The 22364-nt window shown below is 39.8% G+C and overlaps 1 protein-coding gene across 2 annotated transcripts in view; it reads left to right on the top strand.

Annotated features, from left to right (window-relative positions):
• The first annotated feature begins 1385 nt into the window (after positions 1 to 1385).
• rnf11b (ring finger protein 11b) overlaps positions 1386 to 22364 on the top strand; it is a 32758-nt gene continuing 11779 nt past the window's right edge. For both annotated transcript variants that reach the window (XM_088928186.1, XM_088928187.1), the window contains exon 1: positions 1386 to 1822. In XM_088928186.1, the coding sequence (XP_088784312.1) occupies positions 1700 to 1822 (123 nt within the window). In that variant the 5' untranslated portion in view covers positions 1386 to 1699. The remainder of the gene's footprint in view (positions 1823 to 22364) is intronic.

The raw sequence follows: 22364 nt of genomic DNA, 5'->3' as shown, positions 1-22364 counted from the left end.
ATGTTAAACAGAGTTCAGGATAGCAGATTGGTAGGACACTATGAAAATAATGTGGTGTAAATGTAGGTGAAAACTACAAATTTTGGGATTGATTTTTGACCACTGTGTGGCATCAATAAGTAGATCATGATAGTTCACGATTTCCTTGACCTTTCTCATGTAATGTTTTATTTTCTAGTGGAATATGACAGATTAAGGGAGTGAGAGCAAGAAATCTGTGATTTTCAGAAATAAGTGTCACTCCACAATGTATGACAGAATACAAGACTTACAAATGAAAGTGTGTTATTGGGTATGAAAAAGATCTTCCTCAAAGATCAAGGAAAAGTCCATAGAAGCCACTAAATTGTAATATTACATTTTAGTGTTTATCAATTTATATGTATCTGTCTTATTTATATAGTGTCTTTGGGTATCTTCCTAACGGGAAACTGAATATTCTGTTGGGGACATCAATAATATGACACAAGAACAAAGCATTCTCTGGATCTTAAAGGGCTTTAATTTTCATTCCATCCTAACTCTTCATTATTTAATATACTTAACTGTTCTCGTAACTGAGCCAATTTCATTCTTCTTACTAATTCTGCTTCCTAAGCCTGAAAGAGGTGACATTAGAGCTGTCTGTAGAATGTGCTGGCCCTTAAGGACTAGCATCAAGGGACTCTGTTTCTGAAAACCCATCTTGTTCACGTTGGTTTCGACGGTGGGAGAATACAATGTTTCATCAAAGATGTTTCTGACTTTTTCCAGTACTTGAAATATATATTCAAATGTATTGACATAATGTAAATATAATGTCTTAAAAAGAGGAGAGAGAGAAGTATGTTACAGCTAGCACAGACATTCGTAAAGGCCATCCTAGATATTTGACTGCTTAGAAAGGGGAAGTATACACCCAATCCAAACGCAAACAGAAGTCTATGTACTGTATGTGTACATTTTGTAAACCTTTGCTGCATTTTTGCTAGAGAGGCAGTCAGATATGCAACCACTTTATTTTGCCTCTGAAATAAACTTGCCCAATATATATTCTAGGTACCATATCCAAAGAAGTGGAGGGCCGTATTTCTTTGTTACTCTTTTATTATAGATATTATTAATCTTTTAGTTACAGAAAAAAACGATTACTGAAGAATGCTAAAGTAGCATCTGTAGTACAAATTAATTTATCACAAAATATAAAACAACTTCAGTAAACAGCTTGGTTTTACTCTACAAATAATGTAAATACAGTATAATACCTGTTTTCATCTGTGACATTACAAAATCCTATATTAATTAACAAACACATTATTATTATTATTATTATTATTAAACTGGAAGGTAGGGCACGTTACACACTACAAACGCAAACTGTACCACCTCTCCTGACGTAGTACGACATTCAGGCGTGACGTTGAGCCCAGCTCTCCAGCAGCTGCTGTATTGTCTGCGGGCGGAAAAGACAACAAGGCTTTTTAAACAGGAAAATCAAGTACCGAGGCAGCAGGAAAGGGTTTTAAAACTAGCTGGTTGTTAAAAAAAGTTCTGATTTCATCTTTCCAAGTCTGTGCAAGTCTTAAGTCGCCATTCGGCGTTGGGTGCTGGATTGCATGGGGAGTCAATTAGTTTTGTTTCGGTTTGGAAGATTGGGCTCGCAGGTAAAGGTGTGTAACTGAGAAGAAGATAAGAGATACACAAGGGGGTCAAAGAGGAGATGGGCAATTGTCTGAAATCTCCGACCTCGGATGACATCTCCTTGTTACATGAATCGCAATCGGACAGAGCTAGTTATGGTGACGGGACAGACCCGGACCAAGAGCCTCCGCCGCCATATCAGGTAAGGGAGTGCACAATTACTGTATTCATTTTCATTTTTCGTTACTTGGTAAGAAGAAATATTTGTCATGTAATGCACCGTAGATATGTCCTTTCAATAGTCAGAAGGCAATGCGAGTTGAGACCATTTACTGGCTACGCAATAGAGATAACACCTAAACAAAACATTTGTATCTCAAACAATTGACTACGTCGATTCTCACGTAGTTCGGTCTTTTCTTAATAAAAGGACAGATTTTAATGTGCTTGCACTTCGTGTCATGTATTACCGATTTTGTTTTTTCAGCTACCCTTTGTTTATTTGGGTTGCTTTATTTATTTTTCATGTTGTTTTATTTATTTTGTCCTTTGTTTCCTGATGTGGTTTTGTACTACAAACCAGAAAAGACAAAACATTAGGTTAACTTTTCTCACATTCTGTTAGGTAAATCCAGTTTGTTTTGTATAATGCAGAAAATTTTAATAAAATTAATTGACCCGAGGTCTGAGTGAGTTTCATTGCCTGTGCCACTCAATAACATACAAAGGTTTGAGCTGAGACCGGTATGTATTTCTTAAAGCTGTTTATCCAATCTGAATGGTAGCTCATGAGTCGAGCATGGATTGGGAGGAACAATGTGTATTCTTTATCTCGGTTTTCCTCTCCGTACTATGAATTGTTCGCTTCTTACATTAAAATAAGGTGTTTCAATGGCTATAAAACCGTGTATCCGAAATATCGCCCTTTGGTCAGCCTTAAACTGAGTTGAAATGAGGCAGGTTTTGCGTAATAATGGGACGTGTTTTGTCACGAAAAATGGACATTTATTGGTAAAATTTGTGTGCTGTAATTTTCATTTTGCCTAATTTCTGGGTTTCGAGGGCATTTAGGACAGAATGTAATTTAATAAAGATGAGTAATTATTCTGAATAATGTTGGAATTAGAAGCAAAAGAGTGAACTTATGTGATTGTTCATTGAAATCGGCTTTTTGTCCTAAGAACTTAACATGGCTGGGTTGTCTCTTTTGTATTTGCCTATATATAAAGGTAATTATTCTTCCCACTGCCACCACGTTTTTCCAGATTTACAGCATATTTCCCTGTTAGTTACCAAGGTGTAAAGAAGTTTCTCCTGTTCTCAGTTGTAAATGAATATCCACGTATTTTCCACTTGTATCCTTCGGTTCTTTTTTCCTTTTGATTCTGACGAAGTCTGTTGTGGTGAATTTGCCAGTCACCTCAAGGATTTTGAATGCTTGTATCCTTGTAGTCTGGTATGGACTAGTTCCAGAACAGCAGAATGTTTTGCTGCAATTTGGCGACTGAATTCTACAATTTTGACATTAAATTCAATCCCTCCTCAAAAGCTGTGTGATCGTGGTTAGCATGGTGGTAGCTCAGAACCCTTGCCAGTTGTAGAGAGTTGAAGGCAGGACTGCAATCTGGATCGATTGCCACTCACACAAAAATTACCAGTTACCCAAACCTCGGAGAAATTGCACAAAAAACCCCACAACAGTAGGCTTCCCAGGTCCCAGGACCTGAAGAGATCTCTGACAGCAGTGCTATTAACCAGACCACTGGATCTCTAATAACATACCTCCTTTATTGAATTTCTATAAAATATATCCTAAACGTATTCTCTGCAGGGTGGAATGTGTTCAAAAACATGTCCTCAGACAACCACTTGAGGAAGAAAGTACTATATTACCCTTATAGAATGGCTCATACATTGTGGTTAATTACAGAACTCAATGAATACTTTATTTAGTAGCACTTAAGTTTACATTGTCCAAATAAGGGTATTCTGTTAATGTCAATTGCAGTTCTACAAAATGCTAATAAATATATAAGTATACAGTTCATACCAGCCATAAATCAAATATAAAATTAACCTTAACTTCACCTCATCACTACTATTGTGGTTGCTTTGTCATGTTTTCTAACACTATCTGTTAAATGGACACACTTTCTATTCCATATCTAAACTAAGGTTTATTTTGCGAGTGGCGCATACAGAAACCATGTCAAACCAAACTGATAGTTTTTATCTTTATTTTGCTGTGTCACTATTGTTACATCAGGGTTGGAGCGCAGCCAGGCTGCAGGAGTATAAGAATAGGGGAAAAACCTACGGTCGCTGGCTGCTGTTTTTTTTTTTAGACTTAAAGACTTTTCAGACCTATTATAAATCTAACCCACGTCTTTGTTATTGTTAAAAAGTGGTTTCAGTTCCTCTTGTGTTGTTAGTGCAGTGCAGTGGTTGTGCGTCAGCTCTTGGGGATCAGTGCACGTTCTCTAAACGTGCGCCCTCTCTCTAGCCAGTCGAGTGTAAACAGACATGCAGCCCTCACTACATCAATTCCACGACTGCATTGTGGAGCACTGCTTTGTCACTCAGGCCCCCCAGGCATGATTACATTGTAATTTATTGGTTTTAATAATTTCACTGTCACTTGATTCCCCTTGAATCTTCTTGCAAGCTGTCCAATTCACCATCTGGCTTGCTTGGTATTTCCAGGAGTGTTTTACTGTAATTTAATTACATATTGGGTTTTTTTCATGCTATGCTATTTCAAGTAGACTATATCAAATGTCTGATGAAATATGGCGTTTAGGTAGTCCATGAAACCTGCTTACCTTATCATAGTGCAATTCTGACTTGAACAGTCGAGTCATCAGCATTGAGTCCCCAAGGATAAACTGAAAACAGAAACTGTGAATTTGAAGAGAACTCGTGTGAAAGCTGATATTTTACACACCACCCTGAAGAGGTTTTTGAAATAGGTGGCCTCTAATATTTGATCATCTGTGAATAATTGGTCACAGTGTGAACTCTCCCTGGAGGCAAATGTAGTTCCTTTTTTGTTCAAGGTTGGCTGGAGTGTGAAAGCTGTGCCATTTTTTTTTATTTGGGGGCGATAAAGTCTGAACATAATGAGAGATGTTTCTGGGCTTCGCCATCTATCTACAAAGATGTTTCTGATCATAGATGACCGAGTCCCTTCATTGTCTAGATGGAACAGAGAGGACAAGGAGCCGCAGATGGATTGAGACACATAGAAATTAAAGGAAGTCTGCAACGGGATTACACAGGGACTTTGGATTTCTGATCTGTCCTTACGCTCTTGGTATCAAGGCACACCAGTTCCAGTTCCCTCATTTTATTTGCGACTCCACTGAATTGGAATATCATTATAGAGCTGTGGCTCTCAACAAGGACCGCTTGTGAAAAGAAGGTCCTACAGCCACTTAATAACAACATTTTCTTTGGTGCTAATGGACTCAGTATTTACTCGGTGCTTAAAAGATCCTATCTTAAAAGCCACTGGGTAATGTTTTCCAAAGCCTTTGCCAAATAAAATTTAGACTCTTGGCAAATATTCTGCCCTCATTTAATCGTATAAAAAAAAACAATAGCTAGCTTCCTAAGAGATTCTGGAGGAGAACGTGTTTAAGGAAGGATATGTATTGTGCATTCTTCTCAATTAAGGTCTGTTCTTTCCAACTGTGCTTCCATTGCTTGGTCACACATTATCGTCCAGGAAAAGGGTTCTCAGAGGCTCATAGAGGGCAGTTCAGTAGTAACTGTTCTTAGATACAGACTCCATCTTGTGTTTGTGAAGGCCTGACTCGGTGCTCCCCAGTGTCCTGTCTCTGGCCTGTTACTTATGTGTTGTGAGCATTGTGTGATGGTGTCAGTGCACCACACAAGTGATTGTATCAGGATGTTCTCCCCAGTCTGCTCTTGAAGGTGTTGCAGAGTTTTGGATTGAATATGAATTGATCGATCCCAGTTTGTTGGTTGAAGTGGGCTGAGGAGGATTAGTTAATTTCTGAATCTGGGAACATAAGACTCTGGAGGTCAAATGCACATTTTCTTTTTGGTTTGGATTATAAAGAGCATTCTGATGTGCTGATCTAAATGATCGGAGTTGGAGGGCTTCTTTGGAGATGGAGGCTTTCTCAGAAATTTTATTCTTCTAAAAGAACTGGGTTTTCCAAGCAAGATTCTAAGCACTGTAGATGGTGAGTTTTTGGATTATAATCCCTAATTTGTGCATAATCCAAGTGGTGATCCGCATGGGAGACGGAACGAGAACACGCTGTCATGAAACATAGATTATAGCTTTTGCTATAATCAAAAAAATCCGCTTGTGGGATACATATTGATGCATGTTCTGGTGATAAGCGAACCTTACTTTTTGGACACAGGAACAGGGTTTGACAAAATTGTAGCAAAGAATTTCCCGTTTCATCTTAAACTTGATCTCAACTATTTTCATTTTGAATAAGTCCATGCTATTTGCTTCTTCTCGTAGATTTTTCTATATTAATAGATGTCATTTTCATCACAATAATGCATTCGTTTCAAATCTGGCTTCTGAGGGGGGAATTTGCCTTGTAAGGATCAAGAGTCATTAGGATTATTTCTATAATTCAGACAGTACAGGGCTGTACTGTCTTACTCCTGGTGCTTTCTGGAGCCCGATTGTGCTCCTCGAGTGTGGTTTACTAACGGGAAGAGCAGAGGAGGGATTTAATAATGCTTGTGTTGTCTGGAAACACTTCAGTTTTATTGGGAGAGATGAGGGTGCTTGCTAGACGCTGTTATGAAGAGACTACTGCACGTGGAACCCTTTTTTACAGCTGTTTTGCCTTCTGTTGGGTTTAGTCTCATAGCTCTCTTCTGATTATCGCCTGATGTGACACTGTAGGGCACAAGGATTGAAAACAATCTGCAAAATGGAGGAGGCAGATGTTCATCTGGCACATGGGAAATAGGAAATGGGTGTATATATACTAATTTTAACACAGGATTTCACACTTCAGATTCTGCAGGTGAATTGGGAGTCAGTACACTTTAAAATGTCAACAATGTTAATCTATGCAAATGCACTCAAAATATGGCTACAGGCTTGCTATAGCCTGTTTAGCACTTGAAATGGTTGTTACAGTGCCTGCAGAACGTCTGCACCACCTGGACCTTTTTGTGTATTTTTAAACAAGTATTTTCATTCTTTTGAAGAAGGTTTTTTTTCCCCTCATATCTACACACTACTAAACATTTAAGGGGAAAATGTGTTTATTGGGAAGAAATTATTGAAAGTGAAATATTCTGACTGAGTCTCTGTTTCCCTCAGTTAATACTAGCTAGTAGTACCTTTTTCATTGGATTTAGGTGGGGACTCTGACAGGATCACTCAAGGACATTTACCTGCTTGTTAGCTCTTCCAATGTTGCTTTGGTGTTTGCCTTCCACCATGACAACTTCTGTCCAAGTTTCAGCTTTCACGCGGAGGACAGCAGGTTTTCCTCAAGGACCTTTCTGTGCTTTGCTCCATTCATACACACGTCTCTCCTGAAAAGAGCCCCAGTCTCTGAAGATGAAAAACATCCCTCTAACATGCAGCTTTGCAGTTGGGATGGGGTTCTTTGCATTATGTGCTGTGTTTGTGCCAAACATAATGCTTTACATTAAAGGCAGAGTTAATTTTAGTTCCATCAGACCACAGACTCTTTTTGCCACACATTTGCAGTATTAAATGCTTTATTGCTGTTTTTTTCAGTAATGTCTTTCTTGCCATCCTGCCATACAGGCTAGATAGGAGTGCTTTAGATGTTGATATCATGTGTCCACTCTGATCAGTCTCCTTGCTGTTATGCAGTTTGGAGGGAGGGATGAGCCTTTTGAACAAGGGTCTTGATTGGTGCTGGACACCTCCCACTTCTTGACCGTGTTCCAAGGGATAGTCAAGTCCTTGGACATTTTTAACCCCTTTCCCCCGATCTGTGCCTTTCCACAACTTTGTTCTGGAGTTCTTTTGAATGCTCGTGGGTGCTCATGGTTCAGTCTTTGCTTTGAAATGCACTACCCAAGCAGTTCAGGACAGGTAGAGGACAACTAAGCTGGCGTATGATTTTGAGGCTCATTAGTTAACCCTGCGTGAAATGAGGATTGCTAATACAGGGCCGTGGAGACTTATCTAACCAAGTGTTTATTTTTATTTGGTAAATTAAATCTGTTTTTTCTCTTAGATGTTGTGCGGTAGGATGTGTACATAAAAAAAAATTGAATGCATTTTAATTCCAGGCTACAAGGCAGCAAAAGGTAAAAAAATGTAAAGGGTGTATAGACTTTCTGTAGGCACTTTGCTTAACGTGTAGTCAGTAAGACCCAACATGTAAGAAACTGTACAGTGAGAGACGTCTTGTTTCCTAAACTATTACAAAAACCCCTTACAGGAGTAAAGGATTGAACTTCTCCTGAAAGCAGACTGAGGAGATCAAGAGTGCTAAAACCATCAACCACACTGTAAGATTACAGGGTTTCAGTCATGTCAGGACATAAAAATGCTGTCTCTTGTTGACCACAGCTGTGGAAACATTAGCTTTCCTGACTAAAGCTTTTGCCTTCCTTGAGGGTGAAGTAAAGGGAGCTTTGCCTCCTATTGTTACAGGCCTGCTATTTAAGCCAAAAGCAAGCAGGTGAGAAGATGACTAACAGCCCATTGTCTTTCAAGTTGCCCCATCACTCCTCATGATCCCACAATGGTATACTGTAGGTCTCCAAGAAATAGGAGACAGCTTGTGTGAGGATCCCCTGAGGTTACTGTATTTTTTTGGTCTTATGGATGCAGTTATCAACACTTATGTTGTAATGCTGCCATGTCTCGTCTGTTCCTCTTTTTTTCCCCCAACCAAGATCTGCACAGCCATTTTTCTGACGTAACCTTTTTTTTCTGGGCTTTTGGCATTATTTCCAGATTACGTCTAGGTATGATTGCTGCATTGCAAACTGTATTATTTGTGAGTGAGTTAGTCTTTGTTGCAGTAAGACTTTTCAGATGGTGACAGGCCTTTGACTCTCAAGCTTTGGTGAAAAAATCTGCAGTATGCAACACACAGTAAGCTTTTGCAAAAGAAAGCTTCTTATTTTTGTATTTGTATATTATTTGATATTTGACTCTATATTTACATCACACAGAACCTTGTAGTATTGTTTAATAATGATTATATTTATACAGTGCTTTTCATCCCACTGGTTACCAAAGTGTTTTATATATATGAGAGGATCCACTTCATTTAGCAGTGAAGTTCAGCCCCCACCTCAGTGACATATTTTTTAGACTTTGTGCTCCAGCAGCCCTGTTACATTTCAGATTAGTCAGAGAAGTGAGAAATTGATTTACCAGTTAAACTGAAGTGGAACTTGAGAAAGGCCAGACTGTACAAGGCCCAGAGGAGAAGTTAGCCAGGACATGGGGTTAACACCCCTGCTCTTATAAACAGTACCATGGGATCGCTCATGGCCAAGTAGTTAGGTCCTGGGTTTAATGTCTCATCCAAAATACAGTGCCTCCCATACCAAACACATTCTGATCTCGAGTTATGAGCACCACCTCCTGGTCCACAAATACCATTTACAGCATCAACCAGTCTTACTTTAATTCTCTCTCATCACAGTACTGACCAGGCCCAGCCTTGTCGAGCTTCTAAGATTTGATGAGGTCACTCTTTCTGGTGCTGTTCTCGCACTACATTAGTGTAAGCTAATAGCTGTAAATTGATCAGCAAAGTAAAAATTCCTTGACTGTTTTTTTTTTCTCCAGTCTGGCAATCTGCTAAGTAGAGCTGAAAGACTAGTGATGTGTATAACTTTGTACTATACACAGTTTATTGATGTGATGTATTCTTGTTTTTGTGGTTTATGCATTTTCTTCTTTAGCACATAAAGTTAATCTTGCATAAAGTAATTAAAACATAGTTTAAATAGTTTGCACAACAAATCTTTTATGACTTTTCCTTTAAGAATGGAAAGTGCACATTTGGAAGTGATATTTGGAATTTGAGCATTCCATAAAAAATGCCCAAACCCATATGTGTGTCTCAAGTTGAGGTGTAATGAGGGGAATGGAAATACTGGAAGTGGCAAACATTGTTGGGGAACACAGGAATGAAATTAATGCTGTGCGTTCTTTTTGAATCGCTTCTCCTTCTCCTGTGTTGACTGCAAAACAGTTAGCCATTATTCTGAACTATCTGAAGACACAGATGAGCCAGTTTTGTTATTAGTGTATTTTCCTAGAAAACCACCAGCTGTCTTTCAGGGAAATCCATCCTATATGTCCTTTAGAAGGTCAGTTGCTTTTCCCACATATTTAACCTGCAGTACATCACCAAATTCTGATTCACCAAATTTTCTTTGCATTGTGAAACCAAGGGGTTTAGAAATGTATACGGAGGGTTTCCGTTATAAGCCACCCGATATCCATTGTTTTGAATATATGTCATCAGTTAATTGAGTAAACTGCATGTGTTATATGTTATATTATATCCGACTCGTGTTGTTTTTCAAGGCACCAAAAGCCAACAGTGTAGGCGGCAGGTCCTGTAGTGTGCCGTGATATCACACCCCACTGGCTTGCGCCGTCCTCCTTATGGCCTATGTTGTGAAGCAAATGTATGTATGTAGCTAAATGTATGCAACTGCACATATTTTGATCTTAATCAAATCCAATCACAAGACGAGAATAAAAATATACTAGTGTTATCTACTCCTGCTGATTGTTGTTTTATGGCTTATATCAACATTGTGTCTATGTACTAGTGTCTAAACTGTATGTTTTGGGAGCATATCACAAGCTAATTCAATCATTCCCTTATTAGTATTAATTAGAAGTTGTTTCACTATTACGCCGGCGTCGCACTACGGGACTCGACACGACTTCTAGTCGGAGAGCATGTCAAAGTTAATGACTGCAGTTGCTGAATCTTGCTGCCTTTTCTGTCCTAGAGGGTGTCAGATTGTCCGACTAGGAATCACAAGGGGTGACTAATTACACGATTCCCTCACGACTTTTCATCACGGTTCCAAATCTCGTATTGCGCTGTGAAAGTACCGCAAGGTCACCTCATTTTGGCAGCCAATCAACGTGGGGTACACCGGAATAATAGGAGGAGCACCGCACGAAAGTAAACAAACAACAAACACGAAACATCGAACAGACATGGGTGGTGGCTCCAAAGTCGAATGAGCCTCTCCTTCATTTGCACAGTCCCAAACACTCGCTTTCCTTCTTTCTTTGCAGCCGCATTGTATGCATTGTACCTCCGGTTTAGGTGCTCATTGGCTGTGACTGTCGCAGACACAAGAGCCCACCCTACGACTTGCAAGTCGCGGGGAGTCGTAGGGGCTATTAAGGGGGGAGTCACACTACACAACTGACAGTAATGGGCGTGCACTGGGACTCTACAACTCGCTGTGATTTTCTCACGATTATGTAAATGAAGGCTACGACTGAAAATCCTAGGAAAAATTGTGTAGTGTGACGCCGGCTTAAGCTTCAGTATTTAGGAATGTCACCTGGACTTATTACGGCACCTTCTGTACTTTTCAGCCCCAGCTGCATCATCTCCCAGTTTGCAGACTACATGAGTAACAAACTGAGATTTAACCAGTTCAAGAGGCAAGACAGCCGTTTGGCTTTGCTTCAGTTGAAGTAGGGCAGTTATGGGTCTTTGGTCAGGGCATTTAACTTGCAGCCATGGACAGGTTTGAGAAGACTGAAAGAAGACAAGCTTCAGTTTGTCTTCTTAAATACAGTGCAAAATTGTTTCTTTTTTGGGATATTTTGAAATGCTTCAGTGCTGATGCCTGACTTTATCTGGGCAAGTGTTATTGAAGCATAGCTATGGTCATAAGGAGTCTCATGCAGGCTGTTGACAACTGTTCTAAAAATAATTGAGCATTTACCAGATGTTTCTACACATACAGACATTACTGGCAAACTGCACCTCAGCAGGTGCAGTTGATATTGTGATGTCCCTTACAACAGGAAATCTCTGTAACCTTTCACCCAGAGGACAGGTCACAAGCAGGTTAAGTAATGTTTTCAGGGTAACTCTCAGTGCCAGAATTGTGGCTTGACGCAGGCGTCTGCTTGTAACAAACCATCTCCCTTAACTTCTGTAGCACTTAGTCATCTAATGTTGGTAACAAATTATTTTGTTGCCATTGCCAAGATTAGAAATGTCTGCTCTCTTAAAAGTGCAGGTTTGTCTTCGAACAAATGTGGGCAGTGGTTAGACCACCCTCTAGTCCATTCTAAGCATGCCATGCATTTTTCTCAGTCAGACGTACTCTCCACTCTGAAATATTTGATAATGAAACTCTGTGTGCAGCATCTAAATCAGCTTGTTCTTTCCACAGGCCAATTTTGCAGTCTGTGCTGTGTTGGCAGATTTCATAGACATGCCCAGGGCAGAAAACTGACACTGGCAGCTTTGGGAATAAAACTGCTGTGAAATACACAAAAAACTCCTCTACTGTGGATTTTTGTGCTGCTTTGCTACAGTCCACTGACTTTAGTAGAGGCATTTTTCTTTTTTTTACAACTCCATTTTCTCTGTTAAAAATTTGGAACTGGCAACTGCAAGATAGAATTTAGGTGCAGAATGTTTTCTCTGAGTTTTCTCAGTTTTAAATGCCAGAGATTTGTGTTCTTTAATCAGAATTGATTTTACATTCTACATTGGCAGTTTCCGTCAACTTGGTTCTTTTAAGGTGCAAGTTTTTTTCTTAGAGTTCAGGCTTATCCCAATGGGACTCTAGTATGGTGATTAAGAAAGTAACATATAAAGCAGTTCTGTTCAGTGTTGTTCTGGGGAGAGGGCTTTTACTTCAGAGCATTGCTTTCATCCATTGGAAGCCAAAAAGCAGAAACCAATCGCCCTGTCTGAATTGTTTTTGGATTACCTTTGTCATAAATCCTGAAAACCAAAATTGGAGTTTCAGGACCAAATTTGGGACTATTTTTATAATTTATTTACTAAACCTGCTAATTATAGTATGCAACCTGTGTTTAGAAGGTTGAGTGTAGCCCAGTTGGATTACATAATCATCTGAGTATATTTTTACACGTGTGGCCATCCTGGAGAGCTACAGTAGCAGATTTGAAAGGTTGATGTAATAATTTTATTAAGACTTGTAACTTACATTTGCTATAAAGTTCGCAAATAATATACTAAGTCACTTGCAGCCACCACGATGATGCACAGTTAGAACGTTGCTGAAGATAGGATGAGATTAGTCGTTGCTTATTAGGCTGTCTCTGCTCCTGGCTATTGATGAGGGATGTGCCTCTCTTCCACTTAACACTAAATCTTTTGTACAGGGCTGTTTTGCCTGTGATGTGTTAATAGATGTGTGTTTCGAAGGTAGTTGGGTATGGAGAGGTCTGCCTATTTAACCATTCTCCCCCGTGTGCGGTCACAGTGTTCGTAGGTGCAAGCCAAAATGTGAAAACCACAAAACTGAAACAAGCTGGGTGTATATATATAAAAAAAAATCTTTCTCTATTGTGGCTCTCTTGACTAGAGCTGGTTTCGTTGATGCTGTCTGAAGTGCATGAATCTCGGAAAGAAACACTGGTCTCTGCAGTGGGAGATGCACTTAGTCTGTCATTATTGGCACAATTCAGATGGATGACATGTCAGTGAATAAAGCCTGCATAGAAGCTAACAAGCCAGTTCTGAAGCTACAGTATGTGCTTCTTACATGAAGGTAGACAAATTCTTTCACTTTATCATAAGGCATCACTTTGTCTTTAAAATATTTTCACACTTATCTGAAGCTATGTGATTTACTTCTGTATTCATGCCTTCCTGGGAATTGTCTTTGTATAAAGCAACATTCCCTTTTGTGTCTTCTGTCAGACGGCATGAAGACTGTCCTGCTCCTAGATCTGATGAATTAGATAAGTGTCAAAACCACAAGTGAAGAAATTCTACATGGTGGATTGCAAAGTGCAAATCGTTCAGTACAAGTTCAGATTCAGTGTGATTCAAGTTTGTGAAACTCAGCTTCAATTGTGTATAATTACAGAGCCACAAGATCTTTACTACTGACTTTGTTTCTAGATCAATACATAAAAAGTGCTGTGAGAATTTCAAACATTTACTAGTGATGGATCTATTTTTATTAATATTAAATCTGTTTTTACTTTTATCTCCTTGAAAGGGGACTTTTAAACAAGAGTCACATAGGCTGCTGGATGTTTTAAAATAAGATTATCATTTTATGGTAGTTTCTAAGGTGATTTTCATTATGATCCTCTGTTTTGATGTTTCTTTGAATTTGGTCAGTGGGCAAATTGTCTGGATTGCTGTGACTTTTTTGTGTTTTGAGAAAGATGGCTTGGTCAAAGATGGTGATCTAGAATGAGGTTCTCCTTGGTGTGCAGGTAAAGTAAATTGCATGCCCTCTGCCGGGCTCAAGTGGATGATGGCAAACAATCTGGTCCCTTGTAAGCCGAGACAGCAGTGGATAAATATTAATAGTGCATTATGTTCTAGTTTCTGTCAGGGCTGTATCATGAAAGGGTAGGAGGGCTCCCTTCCTGAGAGTGCTAGAGAGAAAAAGATTAACCTTTCACAGTTTCTCTTAATTGAAAAGTCATGGTAGCTGGACTGCAGATTATCACAGTAGGTAGGGAGTATTCTCTGATGCTCTGTGGAGGCTATTAGCAGTCTTGACTGTGGATGATAAAATGTAACATGACCTTGATTTCCTCATCTGCAGCATTTGTGAAGGGGGGAATGTCATGCCCAGTGTTAGGAATGCAACAAAAGCAGCAGGACATTGTGCTGAGGCAGCTCCTCTTTGCTCATTTTTATTAGATCAGCTGTAGAGCAAAGTCACATCACATTACTTTTTCTGTTCTTTCTAAGTACAGTGTAGTCATCACATTGATCTGGGTGATATGATTGGTTAGGTATGCTTTTATTTTATGGTGGCAATTTGCCGCCGCTTGAAAGGAGCTTTTGGTTGACTGCTGCTGCTGTGATAGATCCCCTTTTTCTCATAAGATCAAGTTGACAGGTTTCAGGACTAGCTGGCCTTTAAGCCTTCATGGCCTCAATTTTTGTTTGGTGTGAAAATTACCTAAGAAGCACTCACACATTGTTGGTCGCGCCTGACTCTGCAAGACATGAATTGTGGTCAGTGTCCAACTCAGTTCTGCAGTCTAGTGTCTAATTCTCTTGATGCAGATATTAGAGATCATAGACCTTTCCTACCGGCAGATCTTACATATTCCGACAACCTATAAAGGGTTAAAGTTGGTGTATATTTGATCTGAGAATTCCTTTAACAGTGCATGTATTATCCTAGAATTGCTTTCCTTTGGAATTGTAAACAAGAAAATGTTTCTGAACACGAGTGCTTTGCGGAGAAGTATTTTAAGAGTTAACACGCCAAGCTAAAGAAATATCACATTTGAATCTTGTTTATTGGGAGGCTTGTCAGCATTTTTGTTGTGCTAGCATGCACAGTTGGGATCGAAAATGTGCTCCAGGGCTATACACCAAGCTGTCAGAGCTGCCAGAAAAACAGGAGCATGGACGAGCGACGCGTGAAGAGGCAGGGAGCGCGCGGTAATCAGGCAAGCTGTCAGGAGTCGCAGGCCCAGCTGGCGGGGGGCTGGTGCTGAGAGGGCGCACAGCACCGGCTTGGAGAGGGCTCAGCGGTCAACTCGTGGCCTTACGGCGATGCCTCAGGGGCAGCCTGCTTCTTCGGTCCCTTCGGAAAAGCAGCGGAGAAGAAGTGGGGTGCCTCACCTGGAGCTGGAAAGGGGCTACCTATTGGAGGTTGCCATGACAACAACTAGAAATGAATCGTGCAGACATTGCATTTAGAGGGTGTGGTAGCAGAGTTGTGTGGTGCACACAACTGATCTATTTTAGCCTGCAGCTCCTTATTTATTGCTAAGAACACAGTTAACTAACATCAGCAGCGAATAAGGAGAATTCAGCTTGCATTCCATGAGGCCTAATACCTCCTTAAAAGCTGTCAATTACTCAGCTTCTCAGAAAGATGAGTGATTAAGTCAATGTGACCATCAACTGTGTGTCTTAGAGTCAAGGTTTTATGTTTTAAGGGCACGTTTCTTGACAAGTCAGTTTGTTTTGCATTTATTTTTATTATTTACAATAATCTTGCACCATATTTAATGTCAGCTATTCATTAAAACAAATATTTGCCATCTTCTGCAAATTCCAAAAAGTTTCATGGCTATTCCTATGTAGATACACATATACAGTTACCTCGGTGTATGTGAATCAATCAGATTTATGTATTAATGTTTCTTGGTAGTGACGACTTAAGGGAACATATGATTGAGGCGTGATTCACTTACCCAGGCTCTTTCCCCAGACTCTCAGTAAGTGATTATTGTTCAAGTGCCAAGTGCAAGTCTCAATGTGGTAGAAGCTGAGGCTCTAAAGTCAACTGCTGTTCAATATCTTGAATGATTTAGTGTGTAACTTTTTATGATGGCTCTGTGTTCAGGCTTCAAAGTAACAGAGTACAACAAAACTGTATGCTGTAATGAGATTTGCAATGCACACCTTTGCAGAAACAGCAATGTGAATACTAGTAGGACATTTTTAGTGTTTTCTCGAAATAGTATTTTCTGTACATGACTATGAGTGCTTCAGTGCATTTTGAGCCCACTTACCAAAGTTCATAGTGGTAGAGACTGAAACACAATCTCAAAGTCACTGTAACATAAGCTAATGTAAGGCTATATAGCAATGGAAAAACGCCATTCATTCATTAAGTAAAAAGTGTTACCCTAGACCTTAACCTTCGGTATGCCACATGTACAGAATTGTCATGTCTGCAGTTTTTTATTGTCTTGGTAGTGTCTCCTCACACTTTGCTCTTGTACTCTGGGGAAACAGAATTTCACATTTCAGTGCAGGACTTAACCAAATGTAATTCAAGAATCAAAATGTCATCGTACTGATATTTTAATTAAATGTTGAATGGAATGTTTGTTAAGCTCATTTAGGAAATGCAGAAAAGGTTTACAGTAGGTCTGTGTAGTCTTTCAGATGCGCAATGCACCACTGATGGAGGGTGATAACTGCTGTGCTGGGAATGTGCCTTTAAGTAATTTCTATTCAGGTGGCTATACTACCCCTTCTGACCCTCGTGGTCTGTGCGATAACCTACCTTCTCCCTCAGATTTAAAAACTGCAGTCAGGCTTGTGCTGAAGTGAGCAGTGCGTGCACTTGTACTTTACAAAGAAAGAGGTACAGCAGTCTGGCTGCTGGGGTATAAAAGTGAGTTGAAACAGATTTAGGAGAGATGTCCTCACAGATGTCAAACGTGTTGCCTCTTCCTGGCCTGACTGTTTGCGTGGGCTTGGATGTCATGAATGAATGTGAGATACTAGTTTATTTTCAGACTCTTATCTGCGAGTGAAACAGTACTGATCTTGTTTTAACTTAGTTTCAAATTAATTTGCAGTGGTCAGGCACTATCAAATGATACATTTCTGGATACCAGTCAAAAAAGAAAGGACCTTTTGATAACATGACTAACAAAGAGCTCACTGTGTAAAGGTCAACACAATCTTCTGAGATCTGTACTGGTGAAGGTGTCTCTAAACAGTCCTAATGTGCTACTGTATAGGCCACCTGGTATCTCTTCCTGTTTTGGGCTTCCTTTCTGTTCCTCTTCTTGCTGTATGTTTACACAGTGCCATTGACTATGGTAGGGTCTTCTCTAGCCTGCAGGATGCTGATGAACTTGTACTGTAGATGAGTTCAGAGTTCATGCCAAAGCTGGAAGCTGCTGCTGCTGTCTGGCTTTCAGTGAGTAGTCTAAAGTTACAGCAGAGTGAGCTCATGGTTTAAATTTGCAGATGCGTCATCCTTAAAGTAATAATTTACTTTTTCAGTCAACAACATACTTTTTCTAGAACCTATATTTTGCGTTGGAAGTCCATTAGAAGTCAAATTAAACTCCAGGTCACTTGCAGTCAATAAGAATCCTTTGCAGTATTTGTTAGAGTGGGTGCGTTAACTCCAGTGCCCTTACTATCTGACTTCTTATTGTATCCTACCTGCATTTTCCCCTCATTTGAATTAGTGAAGTACTTCCTCCTTGACCTGATATGATGTGCCATTTAGCTGCTGGTGCATAATAGTTGCTCTGTTATCCTTTTGTATGTGAAATACTTTGGGTTCCTTCTATATGTAAAGCTATAAGTGAAAAAATAATATTTAGAGTTCTGTTGCTTAATTACCTCCTTGAGTTTAACTAGAGTTCAACTCAGATTCACGGAAGAGAAAAGTTTTAAGAGTTGGTAAAATAGTATTCAGGTGAATACATGAAAATGTGGTGTTTTGTAACTTCCCATATCCAAAAAAGGCATGCCGGTGTCTTTTGAGTGTAGTTCAGAGTTTTCCCTTGCACGTTAATCACAAAAGCAGGGAGAGCTGGTAAAGGCGTCTGGAGCAACTTCATTGAAGCAGCCCTTTTGCAACAAGGCTGAAGTAGGAATATAAAAATAATATTTCTGATTAGAAATCCACAGGGATGTTGGCCTCCAGAGCAGCACCTAACAAAGGCATAAAGATAACAAGGTGGAGGAAAAGGAGGAGGAGGAGGATGAATAGGGTTCCCCTTTTTTCACAACTGCACAAGTAGGATGTACACAAAGCCGTCACTGACACAAGACAGATTCACTTGTGCCCGGCCAAGTGAATTGGATTGCGGAGTTGCTGTGTGAGCAAAAACTACTCACCCAATCCTTAATCATTTCAGTTTTCTCTCGTGACTGAAAGCTGTGGGGTGGATGAGGTTTAGTACTCATCCAGATAAAAAATAGATAAAAAGTTGCTATCAACTTCATTTGGAATGTGCTATAAATATATGCTGCAGGGTTTTCAAGAAATGTATTATATCCACTGTAAGTTTGTCACGCAACAGAGTGGAGGTGGCAAAACGCCAGAACTACAACTCCATTTTTGTGCTTGGCAGGATCATATTCAGAAATATAGGGCCAGCTTATCATTCATAGATAAAATTATTCACACTTTATCTAGGATTGCCAGTTATAATTTGTTTAGAAATTTGTTGATCACATACTGTGCAAAATGCATCAACCTAAAATAATGACATAGGGAGAAATGCTTTCCGTTTAAATCCTTGTTTTTTAGTTTGATTCAATATGTATTTTAAAGTCCTGTTCTTGACATATAAAGCTTCATCAGGGGACTCATACTTAAGATTGATGTTGATCTTGTATGTCCCTACTTGGTCTCCGAGATAACAAAATGCAGCCCTGTTCAGTGTCCCAAAAGTGCAGGTGGCTGAGTGCTCTCTTTTAAAGCTCCCACAGCTTTGAAACCATTTAGATCTGTTGCTTACTTTACAGTAAGGCTAAAGTCACATTTATGTTATTTTAAACACTGCTAATGATATACACAAAAATGTTTGTATTGCATATCGTATATTTGCTTTTCTGTCTAGTTTTGATTTCTATATTCATGGAAGATTGTTTTTTTGTATTGTCAGAATGTCTTTTTTTACACTTTTCAGGTTTCTCATTGTCATTCCATACTTTGTGAAAAGTGCAATGTAAACCAAAGATTCAGTGAATGTACGAAAATTATGAGGGGTTCCAAATAAGGAAAGCATATGCAAAGAGTTTTGTTCATTTTGTTCCTCAGTAGTTAATCACTTCATGAGTGTTTGCTGAGGGTAAATAAGGCCTTGAAGAGCCCTCAGGAATCAACTACAACAGCATGACTGGGGAGTTGCTCCCACAAGACTGAACAAGAGGGTTTTTTCTTGAATTCTAGACTGCTTCCCTGGCATTTGTCAGAGGCCTGTACTGTAACACAATCTTTGTAACACTGTAATGTAAGCTGATGCATGACTGTAGAGCAATGAAAAATGTCATTCATGAAGTAAAATGTTACCCTGGCTTTACACTTTGACATTGGCGAGCACACAGGCCTCTGTGTCTTGGTTTTCCTCCTTCGTGCCTAAACGAATGACTTGTTCCTAGCATGAGGGAGTTTGGGGAACTTTTGAGAGCTAGGAAGTAGTGACACCTAAGTATGCAGTGCCATCAGTGTTAAAATTGTGTTCATTTGGGCCGGCCTGAAGGAGGGTCTCCGTCAGGCAGGTACTATACAGCTGCACCCAGACAGGACTGCCAAAATCCCTGTGGCACCTCCATGTTCTTAGGCAGACGGCGATACTAATCTTGAACCACAGCATGCTGGGGTGGAACAGGGTCAGACAGACATGGAGATAGAGTGAACTATTGTTTATTCAGTTCTCTCTACAAAGGAGACTGTAGGGAATTCGTGGACTCCCACAGCACAGTGTTGCATCACCGGAGGGTTTCAGCACAGTGCCTGAGTAATGTCTGAGTGTATGAGATGAGGGGGGAGGGGAGGCGGGGACTATATCATGAAGACGGCAGTTAAGAAGCTTTCTGTCTGAAGGAAGCTTGGCAGCTTATGCTGTCTGGTTTGTTTCTACGGGCTGAATAGATAAGACCTACTCTATCCATGTGTGTCTGTCACATCTTTACAAATACTGCATTTTTTGTTTCCCTTGTTTTTGTTTTTCCATCACCCTTTTCCCTTTTCCTTATCTTCAAAGTTGGTTAGCTGCACTCTGGCATGAGCTGAAGACTGACAGTTGGGGGGTCAGGGGTCTTCTGTGAAAGTCACAGGCCAGTAGCCTTTGTGACCTGGTGGAAACATTGCAGATGTACAGCTTGTTTTGCATGTTGTTGAAAGTTATGGGATTCTGTCCAGTCCTATCCTACATCCTGCAAAGCAAGTGCGTCTCTTCATTGGTCTCTGAGCCCTAAATGCCACTATATTAAGTGGCTTAAGTCTGGCAAGCAGTTCATCCACAGCACAACTGTCAAATTCTCACCTTGAAAGAAAGCCAGTGCTACCTTAGAAGCAAAGATCATGTGTTTCCCTGCTGGAATGTTTTAAGGCTGAGCCCACAGATGGACAACAAGAAAGGTCTCATGACTTGATCAGTGTAGCACTATGCAGTCAGACTGACATCAGGCACTACAGTTTTGAAGTAGACATTCCTGCACAGACCATCACACTTGGACATCCCCATTGTACACAATTAAGATGTTATTCTGCATGTATGCTCCACACTCACTGTTACGCTTCAGCGTGATCAACACAAACCTTGAGTCATTGCTTTTGTGCTGGCAAGCTCAACTGAGGTAACGTAGTCTAGCTTCCTCCTTATTAATGACACAAAGTCATTGTTCTCTTCGTAAATTTCTTTCTTGATTTTCTTCAGGCTTGATATTCAACAGGTTAGCTCACTTCATCACCTGTGTCCAGTCATCGCTCTCTAATTGAGTGATAAAGTGCTTATGTAACAGTCCAAGTAACTCAAGCTTATTACATTTGCAATTCATCAATCCACATGACACCACAAACATTTGATCAATATTCAAAATCCATATACTTTATATTTCTCTGAACATAACCTAGTTATGTTTTTTTGCTTAGTATATTTTGAATCTGTTCCACAATTTCTATCTTTAATAATTGAGTAATTCTTGCTTTAAATAACTTAATAAATTTAAGACAACTTTGTATGTGTGTAGGAAAAGTGTGTAAGAAAAGTAGGTATAGTCTGTTACTGTTACTCCAGAAGTGAATGTTTCTTGCATAAATAATGAAGATTAACCAGAGTAGTTGGTGACTGGTTCAATAATGACTTGAAATGAAATTGAGGTCCATAGAGCTGACAGACTTTTATCACTTCTAGAGTCTCACTGCTGTTCAGCTGTCACTGGTGGTGTTATCACATTTTGCCATCAGCTTGGCATAGTTATGGCACATTTGTTTACTCGAACAAGTGGCAGTTAGGAAAAGGATTGACTTGTATCAGGGATGCATTGTAAACGTTTCATCTTTACAAGATCTTGAATATTCATTTAACATACTGCAAAATAATGTAAGAATGTAACATACTACTGTCATAATACACCCCATTGAGTTTGTTTTTTTTGTGGTATGGATCTCGTCCTTTTAGTACTATGTGGGGAAAAAACGGTTATTAAACTGGCATTGTATGAAAGCCAGACATCACATGCATGCATAGGCACTTTCTTTCAAGAGCATTTGGAAATGGTTTGAGTAATTTTGAAAAGCTTGGGACGATTTAGTGGATAATCAATGAGTTTTAGAAAGAACTGTCTTCCTGTTTCCTTGGTCTATGTAACATCAGACCTATGGCATGCCCTGCAGGGTTCCTCTCAGTGAGAGACTACCTGAATGGATGTATCTCCCCTCTACTGAGATTGAACTGAAAATTCAAGAAGCTCTCTACACATACCAAATAAATCTGTGTTAAGTCTTCAGGTTTTTTTTTCTCTGAAGGTCTTCCTCAAGCTGTCCAGAAATGAACAAGCAGGTTTTAAAATTCAAATATAACGTTCTTTTGGCTTTTCACTATGTTTTAAGTATGTTTAAAGCAAACTGTCCTTTTAGATTTTTATACCTAAAATTAGGTCTTACTGTAACCGTTGGTGTAAAATGTGTTTAGGTTCACTGGTCTCTGAGCCCCAGATGCTGCATGTCCTCTGTTCAAGTCCGGTGAGTAGGGCATCACAGCAGAAGTGTCACATTGTCATCCTGCAAGACGATATGAGCAGGAAGGGCAGCAAGTGAGATCCCTGCACTTGATCAGTGTAACACTGCAG

The sequence above is a fragment of the Atractosteus spatula genome, chromosome 11, assembly GCF_055471065.1.
Source record: "Atractosteus spatula isolate fAtrSpa1 chromosome 11, fAtrSpa1.hap1, whole genome shotgun sequence".
Classification (NCBI taxonomy): Eukaryota; Metazoa; Chordata; class Actinopteri; order Semionotiformes; family Lepisosteidae; genus Atractosteus; species Atractosteus spatula.
Note: the sequence above shows the minus strand (reverse complement) of the source record. Positions and strands in the feature narration are given on the sequence as shown.